Raw genomic sequence first — 12,959 nt, forward strand, 5'->3', positions numbered from 1 at the left:
ATGTTAAAAAGTGCCAAGCACTGGGGCAAGAAAAAAATCTTCATCGTTCATGAGTCCTTTGGAAATTTTGCCCATGAAGATTTGTGGGAATCCTGCGAAATACATCTCCACTCTTTGTAAGGAGCGTCTCGATAGTCCACATCAGAGGTACTCAACTTGCTTTGCCCGGAGGCCTGTTTTGCAAAAAGACAGGAGGTCATGCGCCAGTTAATAAACAAAGGATAATATGAAAGAACAGGGTTTCAACCTTTGGACGTTTGCGGCCCTTATTCATTTTGGCCAAGAGGCAAATCCAGTTGCAGCAGACCCACACAGGTCTAGTGTAGGATTTGAGGACATTTGGAGTCAGACTGGGACCCCTTGAGGGGGGTCCAGGAGGTCCTACCCTGGCACTCAGCTCTATTTTGATCATTTTTATGCATTCTGACATTTATTTTCAAAGTACAAAAAAAACTCCCATTGTGTGTCACTTTCTTTGATAGTGAATTAGACAATGGTCAGTGGGCCGCCCAGCAGCAACATGCTGTGTGTTGCTACCCATTAGCACAACGAGCAACAGGCTGTATGAATTAGCAGTCTGCTGCAGCACCCGAGTTCATTGAGCATACCGGAGTGGTATAAGGTGACAGGTTCACTGCACCGGAGCACGACTCAGTAATGGGGAAAGCTGAGGCCAGAGTGTAAGGCTGACATCTCATTAACGAGTATGGGGCTTCATATTTATCATACGGAGTCAACAACACCCCTCTGAAACATGCAACTACTGCAACGCAGTAAATTGAGGCTGTAAATCTCACAGCAGCCCTTGAGATTTTGACTGAAAAAGACAAAGAAGACAAGGTCAAGGACTGCTGAAACTTCGGCTTCATATTGATAAGGTATTGGAGGTTTGTTGGGAATGGAGTTCATATCCTCCGTTTAGTCCCTCATTTTAAAGGATAGGCTCACAGTTTTTCTGTCTTAACTCAGTAGTCTGATGCTTGTGTGTACATTACAACTGGTTTTGCTCGCTGTGATCATCTTCATTTTCATATTGGCCATCAAAGGTCCAGTGTGTAGGATTTGGGGGCATCTATTGGCAGATATGGTATATTCATAAATATGTTTTCAGTAGTTAATATTCACCTGACAAAAAGATCTGTTGTGCATTCATTACTATAGAATGAGCCATTCATATGTTCATGCAGAGCGGATCCTCCTCCATGGAGTCCGTCATGTTCTACAGAACGGATAAAGCAAACACTGGCTCTGGATGAGGCCATTCGCATTTTCGCGATATCACATCAGCCACAGTAGTTCTCCTACATGCTTGGCACACAGGAGAAGTTTCAGTTCAGCATCTTCAGCAGTATATGCTACAAAGTCCCACACACTAGAGCTTTATAAGGGCGTCTGCAGGTCTAGCTTAATCTCAAATGTATAAATATTAGGCCTTAAAAGTCATTGAATAGCCTTAAATTTGATTTTGTGAAGTTTTAATGCCACAAACATTTGATCTAATTTCATTTATCCATCTTTTAATTTATTTTTGTTAAAATAAGTCACACTCTTCCAAGTAAAGGTCCACCTTAAGAAACCTAATACTGTCTTTTTTACTTCATACTTGCACCTGTTGGCAAAATGTACATTAACCTAACTCACTCTAATAATCATATTCCTACATAAAACCTACCTCTGCATGGGACCACACATATACTGCTCACCTTTATACAAAGTGTGAATAAGAAATGGATGATTTGTCAAAAAATCAGTCGTAAATTTGGTTAAAAATTATCTTTAAAAGGTCTTAAAAAACATTAAAATGTCTGATGCCTGTAGACACCCTGCTTTAAGAGACCCTGTCTGAACATGCTTCCAGTTTAAGAGATGAGGGACAGAATCCAAAATCGTTGATGTGTGCGAACATTCAATAGATTCCAGATTTTATCAGTCCTCTGTAGTCACAGTTAAAGATCCAGTGTCAGGAATTTAGTGGCATCTAGTGGTGAAGTTGCAGTACTGAAACGTCTCCAGTGTGCCAAGCATGTAGGATAGCTATAGTGGCCGACGCTAAAACATGGAAACATGAATGACCCCATCTAGAGCCAGTGTTTGGTTTGTCCATGCTGAGCTACTTTAGAACAACAGGACCCGCTCGGTATGTACATATAAACGTTAAGGCACAAGTTTCAACTTCAATTAATAGCCCAGGCTATTATTTGCTTAAATCACTGAACTCAACAGGCTTATGTGAGGGACAGACGCCCATATGGGACAGGGTTTTAATTCCTTTTTTTTTTAAAAAAAAAAAAAAAGCTGTTGCTCAGCAAAGATGGGAAATACAACCAAAGTGTATATTTTATCCAATATGAATATTACTTGTATAAAAATTAGGCTTCAGGTAATATATCAATTATAAATCATTCATTTGATCTAGTTCCGACAGACCCCACATCAGAGAGAGAGATACAGCACTCATGGATAACAGCACCCGGCATACAGACACAACACCATTTTATCCCATTAAAATTATATTTGTAACTTGGATTAATTTTGATTAAAAACACTTTTGATACTTTAGATTAATAGACCATTACGGACTAATGGTATATGAATAACTTCCCGGGTGATGGAGGAACGGACACACCAAAATTCTCGCCCGAGCCGGAGCACATCCGTTCACATCGGGCATTTCTCCACGCCAGTCGACAAGCGGTTCTGCTCCCAGCTGTTGTCTCCATCACCCGGCTTGACACATTCGCTCGCAGCTCGCCGCTCGCACAGAAAACAGACCAGACACTGAAACGATCACTGCAGGGTGCGAGCCAGCCACGGAGCTGCGCGGCGCGGCGCCGGCGGTGGATGACACAATCGGTTAACGTGGGTGCCGAAAGGAAACTGGCCTCACTTCGAGGCACTACGAGGCTATTCGCAGCGCTTCCGTGGGTGGTGTGGCCCTGGCGTTACGGTCCCTCGCCGCCTCCTGTGTGCCTCGCTCTCAAATGACTGTGCATACTTGTTGTAGACTTGTGATACGCAAGCTTTGCCTCACAGAGTTTGCACTGCACCTCATTTTTGTTTATTTTGTCGAAGTTGTTTCACACGGAACTTTTTGATGACTGTAGTAGTCTCTGCATGTTTCTCCTGTTTGTAGAAGAGCATCAAACAAGCTGGTAGCCCATCTCATACCGCTGTAGCAATCCTATACTGCCCTCGTGCGGTTAGGAGCTGAATTGCATGTCAAATAAAGGGGGGAAATAAGACGGCGAATAGTAATAGTCGCATTAAAAAATCGATTTTTCAAAAATAAAACGACTATTCGAAAATCGTGACCCATCCCTATTTAATTGACCTATGGCTAAGTCCCGCCCTCAAACGCGATGAGCCAATCACAGTGCGTACAGCCATTCCAATACACTCGGACATTCTCTGCCTGGACGTTCATTGAAATGCATTACAGAAAGTCAGTTTTGTTCGGTTTTATGAGCTTTTTCGGAGATTTGAAGTTTAAAAATGGCCAAACGGTGTGCGTGGGGTACATGCAACTCTGACACAAGGTTTCCTGAAACGCTGGGCGACGAGGTGTATTTTTTACACTTTAAACCACATCTCAACTGAGAAAAGTGTCTCCTTTGGATAAAGTTGTGCGGTAGACCAAGATTAACAAGGATGTCTACATCTGTTCTAAGGTAAGACAACATTGTGTTTGAGGCAACATATTGTCACTTTGCTAGAAAGAAATATAAAGTTATCTTTAACATCTCTAGCTAACCTTAGTTAAAGTTAGCCTAATGTTAGCTCCTAGCTGCGTTGTTCATCATGTCACCAGAGATATTCATCCAATATCTCTGATGTCACCTTGTTTGCTGGGAGTTCATTAGCCTATTTTGTTCTAGTTTTGATCAAAATTCAAAATTTGATCGTTATGTCTCCAAAAATCATCAATTGCCTCCTGTGAAATGCCGTGTACTGTGACACCTGCCATAGCGCCAGTCACTGAATGTTGATATTTTGTCCGAGTGAGTTGAGGGGGCATGGCTTAGCCATAAGTCAATTGTAAAGATTTACGGTGTTCTAAGGTAACAAAAAAACAACAATTCTTAGTGTCAAGTGATTCGAAACTAATGAAAACATAGGTATAGTTACTGTCCTTATCTGCCAGTAGATGCCCCTAAATCCTACATACTGGACCTTTAATGAAGTCACGTTGGTATCTTCCATTGTTTCAACAAAGGGTTTTGTGAGCATGTCCAGATTCAGTACCTCTCAACTCTATAGCATCTTTGTTTGACCCTGGCTGACCTGTAAATACTCATGGCCTTCAATCTCCACACTCCATCTTAGGGTTTCTTTTCTAAAATCGTACTCCCAAGATGACTCAGGTGATACCACTTGTCTCAAACTACTAGTGCCTAGTGAATTTAATGTAAATTGGTGGAATGCCCTTTTTAAAGTTCAGTTCAGTCAAATAAAAAACTCTGTGACCTCCCACTGCAGGATGCCTAACAACTGAGCATTACATCAGAGTAGAGCTTTGTGTACTCCAGGGGAAATCCACCCCAAAACAGAATTCATAATGACCTAACCAACATCCCAAACATGTCTTTGTCCTGATAAAATCAAGCTTGCCATGTATGTTTATCTCAGCTGTTGATGTTCATTCACACCTCATGGTTCCCTGGTGAGCTACTGATCTCTGACCTCTGGGACTGCACCATCCACACACACTCTGCTTTCATGAATGATTTTGGGACATTTTTGTCGTGCACCACCTTCAGTGCCTCCATCAGCATCATTCTGCTATTTTCAGACTTGCAGTGCATCATCTCCCTTGTGACAATACCGCCTGTTATCGCTGGAAAGCTGCTCATCTTTGGCATAGCAGCTGATGAGGATTTTCTCCACCAGCACCCCCAACACCTCCTCCTCCTCCCCTGTCTTCCCCAACTACAGCCACCTCGCTCCCACCTTGGCACCAAGCAGAGGTTATGGATGATGAGACTCTAAATGAGGAGGGTGCAGAGCTCTCGCTACTCCTCGCAGTGTGTGTGTGAGAGAGAGAGAGAAGCCAGGAGAGAGAGGAGAGGGAATGTGTGTGTGTGAAGGTGGTGATTTGGTGTGGGTGTGGGTTGGGGAGCAGTGTCGTCAGCTACCATCGTCACTGTGACTCGGAGACGGAAAAGAGCCGAGAGCCCTCCCCTTCTCCTCCCGCATCCCCACCTTCTCTCCCTCAGCCTCCACACCATCAGCCAGTCTGCTCTCAGTCATTCTGCCTGCGCACAGCTCAGGCTCCACATCCTGTACCAGTCTCCTCCTCTCTCTCCTTCACACACACACACACACGCACGCACACACACACACACAGTTGCTCACACACCTCTCTGCTGCTGCACACACAGCAGCTGCTTCAGCTCTGAGGGAAAGAGGAGAAAAACACACGCAACAACAACAAAAGAAGAAGAAACCCGACTAAGAGGATGAGGATGAGTGTGGGCAGTGTGCCGGCAGTCCCCTGCTGCCATCCCACGCAGATCGCACAGAGCTTCACACCCCCCCTGCTTCTCCTCCTCCTGCTCCTGGGCACCAGCAGCAGCAGCAGCATTGGGGCCGTCCCCTCTGCCTTCCAACTGGCCCCAGACACCCCGGCCCCTGCCGAGCCCACCCCGACCCAGGCCACACCTCGTCCGGACCCCTGCGAGGGACGACCCTGCCTCAATGGGGGGTTCTGCCTGGCGCTGCCATCCGCTGGCAGGCCAGAGGACACCTGGGAGTACACCTGTACGTGCAGCCAGGGCTTCACCGGACGCAACTGTGAGGTATGGACACATTTTGATGTCATCCACCTGAATGAAACAGGATAATGATGAGCACAGTGTGTGTGTGGTCTTGTTCTTGAGAGGACAGATGCTGAGTGAGTACATGTCAGGGTTGTTTCATGTGTTAATGACCTCACAAAGCAGAAAATACAGAGCTGCAATTGCTTATTAGTTGTATTTTGATAGGACTGTGCTTCTGTTTCTTTTGTGTTGAGCACATTAGAAATCCATTATCATCCATTATTCATCATCATCATCATCATCTGGAGGGTTCATCTTGTGAAACAAACCTGCACCCTGTCTGTGTTTTTGACTCGCGCGCGAGCTGTACAGTGGATGACGGCATGTGTGAGCGTGATTCTTGCTCTCTGCTGCTCTCGGATGGCTTTTTAATGGGAGCATGTGTTGTCACTGAGACACGGAGACGAGTGCTGCGTTGCTGTGGCAACAGGAGGGAAGAGCGGCAGCAGGGAGATGCGAGTGAAAACTGTAGATGCATGTGTGTGTGTTAGTGAGTGTATAAGCATGTACTGTGTGAGTTGTTGAGTGTTGGACATTTCGCGTTCCCCCCTCATGATATAACCAAGTTTTGTTCTTACATCTTTGCAAACTGAAGAGGGGGAAAGTTGCACTAAATCCTGTGGTGACGTTGAATGCATCCCTGTGCTGTGCTCTAATATGTGTGTGAGATAAGAAACTCAAGTATAAGTAAATCTGTTAACATCTGGGAAACTGATGATGATCCGGCCAAAGTACCAGTCTCCACATTGCAATCATTAACTGGAGCATCTGGACAGTCATGGAGACGTGCGTTTCTGCTGCAGGTTCCACATCATGTCATTTTCTTAAAGTTATTTATGTCTGTCTGGGTAAAGCTTGTGCCTTAACAACATCACTCTACATGATAACATCATCGAAACATCACATCATCTGCCTAATGCAAAAATACAAAGTAGGTTTGAGTGTCAGAGCTCCTCGTACTTTATTTTTTTAGCTCTTAACTCATTCTCATGGCCTCTGTCATGTTTAGATTTGGTTTTAAGCATCTGATTGACATTTTTGTTTGATGGAAGTTTGCAGAATGAATATCTGACCACAGATTTTTATTGTCTCCGCCATGCATCCTGCGCTCTGTCCAGTATCATGAATCCTTGGAAAAATGCATTCATGTGGCTGATAGTAAAATATTAGACGCACAGGACTGTTTCAATCGTATCACATCTCTGGTTTGTGCCTGTAGCACTGAGTGTGTCCATTTGAAGATGACTGCATCACTGACCGTATCTTCCTCTACACGTCCCTGAAGTTGAGCTATACGCACTTTTGTTCCTCCCACATCATTTTTACTCCTCCATCTGTTCAAGGATGTTTAAAGTTCTGAAGCAGCCCTCTTTCATGTTGATTCAGCACTCCATTGATCTCCACATAAACCTGCTCCTCTGTCGGACTGCATGTAATTCATTTGCGCTTTACAATAAATGGACTGTGGCTGAGCCTCGCTCGCAGCAGGCTCAATGGGCAGCCGGCGCTCTGAGTCATGCTGGGGTGAAAGAGAGCATCCGCCAGCAGCAGAGAGGATAAATGAGTCTGCTGCAGCATCACGGAGGGAAACAGCAAGGTGACTGGGTGAGCTTTAGCACACTCACCAACAGGTGGCAGCCATATCCCCCCTTGTGTTTACATGTGGCTGTGCATACAGTGTGTTTGCCTATCATGTGAATGCATGCTGATCTATAGGTACAGGTGAGCGTGCTGCTGCTGGTGTGCAGGCATTGAATTGAAGCCATTTAGTGGAGCATTCAGCCAGGGACCCGATCACTGTCTCCTTGGCTGTCCTGGTTTCATGTCTCAGAATAGAAAGCAGCTGCAGTTTGTTACCTCCGCAGCCTGCCTCACTTCACTGCGCTCTGCTCCACACAAACCACAGAGGACGATGTTGTCACACAGCCTGACCTGATGCTGGACAATACATGCACCATTTTTTAAAAATATTTGTGATACTAAAGAGGAAAAAACACCTCTCATTGAGCATGCTGCGCACAGTTGTATTCGTCCACTCTAGCTTTATCCCTCTTATGTGCCAAATCTCAGGTCCGGCACAGGCCCAGAGCCGGGCCCCAGGGGGAATCATTGATTTTCACTTCGCTCCCCTCCTGCTGGTTGTTTCCTCTCCATGGAAACTGGAGCAGCAGTCAATTGAGATTTGGTAAATGACCTGATTGGCTGAGCGTGGAGCTGGTTTGCATCCCCTGTCCTCTGCATGCGTCACAACACAGATGGTCCAGTGAGAAAGGAGGAGCAGAAGATGAAGAAAGAGAAAGCATGGAAGGAAGGAGGAGAGAGGATGGAGAGAAGAGAGTAATGGGGGAAAAAAAAGATGGATCTCTTCTTGAAGAAAGTAAAGTCGTGGTATTGGAGCTTGAAGAAATCCAGCTGTAAATGAGTGTAATATCCTCACCCTCCTCACCTCCCTCTCTTTTCTGTTATCTCAAATTGTGTGTCAAACCTGGGGCGCCGCACACAGAGCAGGATTAGAGCAAAAAACAAGCGGAATCTGTAAAACTAAACTTGAATGGTAGGTTTAGGATTAAAACTTGGTCATGCCTGTTGATTTGAGGATATTTTGCAACATTTTTTAAATTATCAGGCTAAGCTGCTAATCCTGCTTTGTGCCTCACCCCCACCCCCTCGGTTGTGTTTTATACCGCATGAATCAAAGCAGCCTGATGCAAACCACAGCAGCAGCAGGGACCGTGGGGAAAACAAACCCACTCTACTTGTTAAACCGGCCGAGTTTTAATATCAGCCTGCACCTTTTCTGGACAGCAGCCTGTAAGCTGTCCTGTTGGAATTCACAGCCACTGGCCTTTCTCTGAGTTATTAGCTTCTCAGCCGCTGGCTTATTCATTATTGAAAGGCCTGTTGTGCACCCTGATGGATTTGGTAACTTGCTCGACAACACAATAGGGCTGTGGCAGCGCAAAACAGCCATCTGTCATGAAGCAAGTCCAGGGAGCTCTTGCTGGTTTGCTCAGCCACGCAGCTATATGAAAGCAGTGGATCATGGCAGAATTTGCAGACTGAGGTCTACAGCCCTGGCATTATGAACACAGGATGCATTTTTTATTTTGCTGTTATTTAGAGAGGGGGTGTGGGACTGGAGGTGGGGAGAGAGGTGGTATCTCTGAGGAAGCGCAGAAGTAATTTAGCTGTTCCTGCAGCTGATAGTTCTGCCTCAGCTTAATAAGCCTGCATGGAGTGTTACAGAGCTGTGATGAACTGGAGGCTTTTTGATCCTTGTGATGATGATTTTTAGCTCTTAGCTCGGCACCGCTCCTTCTCTCAACGCGTACAGGTGCTTGCTCAATCACTGTTTCACTGTTTTATCAGCATTATTTAAGTGTTCAGGCTTCTTACTGTGATTTTCAGATGTTTCCCCTCTGCTTTCCCCACCAGTGCTTCTTTGAAAGAACATATTAAAGAAGTAGTTTGATATTTAGAGAGTTAGATGAGAAGATTGATACCACTTTGAGTGTGGTTTCAATTTCCTCATTTAACTCTCAACAAGAAAGCTAATAAGTACATTTCCCATCCTGTCGAACTATACCTTTAATCTTGTTGCCTTATTGCCTAAGCTAATTGAAAACACGTTTTTGTTTCTGGTGCAGTTGCATGTCTTGTGAACTCTGCTACAGTGACATGAAGTTGACAGACGATGCATCACCTCAGTATTAAAGAACTCGATGCACTTCAGCCGCATTCTTGAAATAACTTGATTTGCTTTGGAAACATTTTAAATGATCTCACACTTTGCAGCTTTCTTATTTGTCTCAAGACTCTGCGACAGACTAAAGCTGTTAATTGGATGTCAAGACAGGAATGCAGTGAGAAAACTATTTACATCCAAGATTCCTTCACTTGCAATTCAGCCAGTTTAAAAAGTGGCGAGAAAAAGAGGAAGGTGAAATTCATTTGGTAAACTATATTTTCTTTTCCAGACAGCCTGTATGTGACGATTGTTGTTGCATTATAAAAAATCCACCTCTTGACAGGACTCAGTGAGAGTAAACAAAGCCGAGCGCTGAAGCTGTTTCATTGTAATTGCGTGGATAGAGAGTATATGTGTGTGTGTGTGTGTGTGTGTGTATGTGTGTGTGGCGGTCAGCGCTTGTCTCCCAAGGCCGTTCACTCTGCTGCTACAGATACAGCCCGAGCTGCATCCAATTAGGCAGAGCTCAAAGCTCATCACCAGCGTTTGGTCCCTTTGATATCCCTGACTTGTTAGTCAGAGGAGAGATACAAACCACAAGAAACATGGCTCTATTTATACACTATATGGTACACACATACATATATATGTATATATACATACGTATGCTGTGTGTGTGTGTGTGTGTGTCAATGGACTCTAAGAGGGACTTCTTTTTACTGCTGTTTTTACTGAATTACTTTTGTTAACCTCACTAGTGTTGTTTATTCAGGAGAGGAGATCTTCCATATGGTCTGGGCTGGTGTTCCTCAAAAAGGCAGTTTAAGCTTTCGCCACGTTGGTTTCTTTTTGGTGGGGGGTGGGGGTGGGGGGCTGAAATCAAGCAGGGCTGCAGCAAATGATAATTACTCAAAACGGCTTTGAGCATTCTGCTAGGGGTTTTATTTTGTCGAAGCAATAGCATCACGACCGTGCAAGATGCAGTCGTGAGACTTTACAGGTGTGCAGTTGAGATTTGAAAGAAGGTTTAGTTCGGAGATGGGCCTGGTCTGAGCATGTCTGGGCTGTAAGTATGGAAGTAGAAAGTAGAACCCTGGGGTGGGGGACCCCTTCTGTGTGGAGTTTGCATGTTCTCCCTGTGTCAGTGTGGGTTTCCTCCAGGTACTCCAGCTTCCTCCCACAGTCCAAAGACATGCAGGTTAATTGGTGACTCTAAATTGTCCGTAGGTGTGAATGTGAGTGTGAATGGTTGTCTGTATCTATGTGTCAGCCCTGTGATAGTCTGACAACTTGTCCAGGGTGTACCCTGCCTCTCGCCCAGTGTCAGCTGGGATAGGCTCCAGCCCCCCGTGACCCCCAACAGAATAAGTGGTTATGGAAAATGGATAAATGAATGGACATTCAAGACAATATCGATATCAAAATGAAATTCCTTTGCATCACATGTTGTCGTCTGTATGACCTGATGTAGTCTGAAAGTTATTGTAAAATGTAGTGACATGGGAATACATAAACAAATAAACATATTAAGAAAGCTTCTTGGCCAGTGATGAATTTCATCATTTCTACCTGGCTCTTACACAGTAGGATGCTAATTTATTTTAGTCCATCTTCTCCTCTATATCTGAATAAAGATGCATTATGTTTATCTTTTTCTGATGATTACTGCAGTATTGCAGTTTCTCTCACTGTACTTTCAAACACCTTACAGTACTGATAATGAGGTCTCTGTGAAGGCTACATGAAGCTATTCTACCAGGCCCTAGAGGCTACAATGTTCATTACAAACCACAACATAAATTTGTTGGACAGATTATTTTGACAGACTAAACATGCAGAGATTGTTTGAGTTTGGAACCACAGGAATGGATCATTAAAATCAAAGCAGCTCAGCGTGAGGGGAAATGTGTCTTTTAGGTCCTATCACTGTGCGCAAAGTTGACATTTGGGCCTGAGGGTGGCGCAAGAGTAAACTTGTCAAGTGTCCAAACTACTGGAGAAAGAGCTTGTCCTCTTAGAGAGTCTTTACAACAAAAACAGATTCTGGTAAACAGCTGCAAACTGTTGCATCATTGGCAAAGAGAAACATCCACATGTGATCAGTTACGGATGGTTTGATGAAAGCAGCCATGTCACTTTGGTAACAGGCTGCTTATAATCCTGCCGGTACCTTTGATACAGCAGCTACCCATCAACCAAAAAAAAGACTCCTTTGAGCTATTATCACTGAGCTATCACTATTCATGTTGATGTCCTTAGATGTTACGAGGCGGACCGTGCTGCCTTTGAGCCGGAGGGCTCGTGGCCAATCACTTTGGTAATTTCCATATCACACATCACCCGGCCTTTTGATCTGCGGGAAGCGCGTGAGGAGGTGGTGGTATGATGGGTTAGTGAGGACTGATACATATGGATGATGGTCTGCAGAGGACATGAGTGGCTCAACACCAAGTACTCATGCTCTGTGTATTGATCGCTGTGGTCACCTATGGTGTCCGTTATTACAGATGCAAGTCATATATTAGATCTACTTTTGACCAGGTTACCTCGTTCAGTAGCATTTGCAATTTAGATTCTATATTGAGTTAGATATTTACATTTGTAGCCACGCTAGCAGGTTCTACAGATGTTGGTCATTCGGTCCACCATTTTGTTCCAGACTGAAACCTCTCCGCAGTTACTGGATGAAGTGAACATTTGTACAGACATGTGGTCCCCAGAGGATGAATCCTGCTGAAGTGAGCCCCTGACTTTTCCTCTAGCATCACCATGAGGTTCATATTTTTGGCTCAGAGAGAAATATCTCCACTATTGGACTTTCATGGAATTCATGAATTGTAATGTGGTCCCTTAACTTTTCATCTAGAACCAATTTTTTTTTTTACCTAGAATCAAATTTCACTTTGTCCAACACTTAAGTTTGAGGCCAAATACCTGAAAAAGCATGCTGACAGGCTAAACTAAGATGGTGAACATGGTAATACCTGCTGAACAGCAACACTTTTGCATTTTTGCCTGTGAACATATTAAGGCACAGTAAAGATGTCTGCACTGAACGTCTGCAGACAGCTGCAGTCATGTGGACATGCACCAGGTTCTACTCATAGTGCAGTTGAGGGTCTGTGTTAGCCCCCAGAAGTAAACAGGAGGGCTGGGAGGTGAGCTTGCCGTTGTCCTGCTGACTTGGGGGGAAACTAAATCTAAGAAGGGTCTGGACTTAAAACTAACTTCACCACTATGTGATGGCCAGCGGGCTTGACTGCAGTGTTTTGGACAAGACTGGACTGCTGCAAGTCCATAGGGACTTGGGTTGGGAATCGGAGGATTGGAGGTTCAAGTCCCAGTCTGGACTGAATACGTGGACTGGTAGCCGGAGAGGTGCCAGTTTGCCTCCTTGCCCTTGAACAAGGCACTGAACTCCCAGCTGCTTGGGGTGCCTGTACATGAACAGCCCC

General features: G+C 44.7%; 1 protein-coding gene across 1 annotated transcript in view; it reads left to right on the forward strand.

Moving 5' to 3' along the window:
* The first annotated feature begins 5,218 nt into the window (after nt 1-5,218).
* Nucleotides 5,219-12,959, forward strand: part of dner (delta/notch-like EGF repeat containing) — a 98,707-nt gene continuing 90,966 nt past the window's right edge. The window contains exon 1 of the mRNA XM_033630414.2: nt 5,219-5,795. Within this exon, the coding sequence (XP_033486305.2) occupies nt 5,457-5,795 (339 nt within the window). The 5' untranslated portion in view covers nt 5,219-5,456. The remainder of the gene's footprint in view (nt 5,796-12,959) is intronic.

The sequence above is a fragment of the Epinephelus lanceolatus genome, chromosome 4 (assembly GCF_041903045.1).
Source record: "Epinephelus lanceolatus isolate andai-2023 chromosome 4, ASM4190304v1, whole genome shotgun sequence".
In the NCBI taxonomy this organism is placed as follows: domain Eukaryota; kingdom Metazoa; phylum Chordata; class Actinopteri; order Perciformes; family Serranidae; genus Epinephelus; species Epinephelus lanceolatus.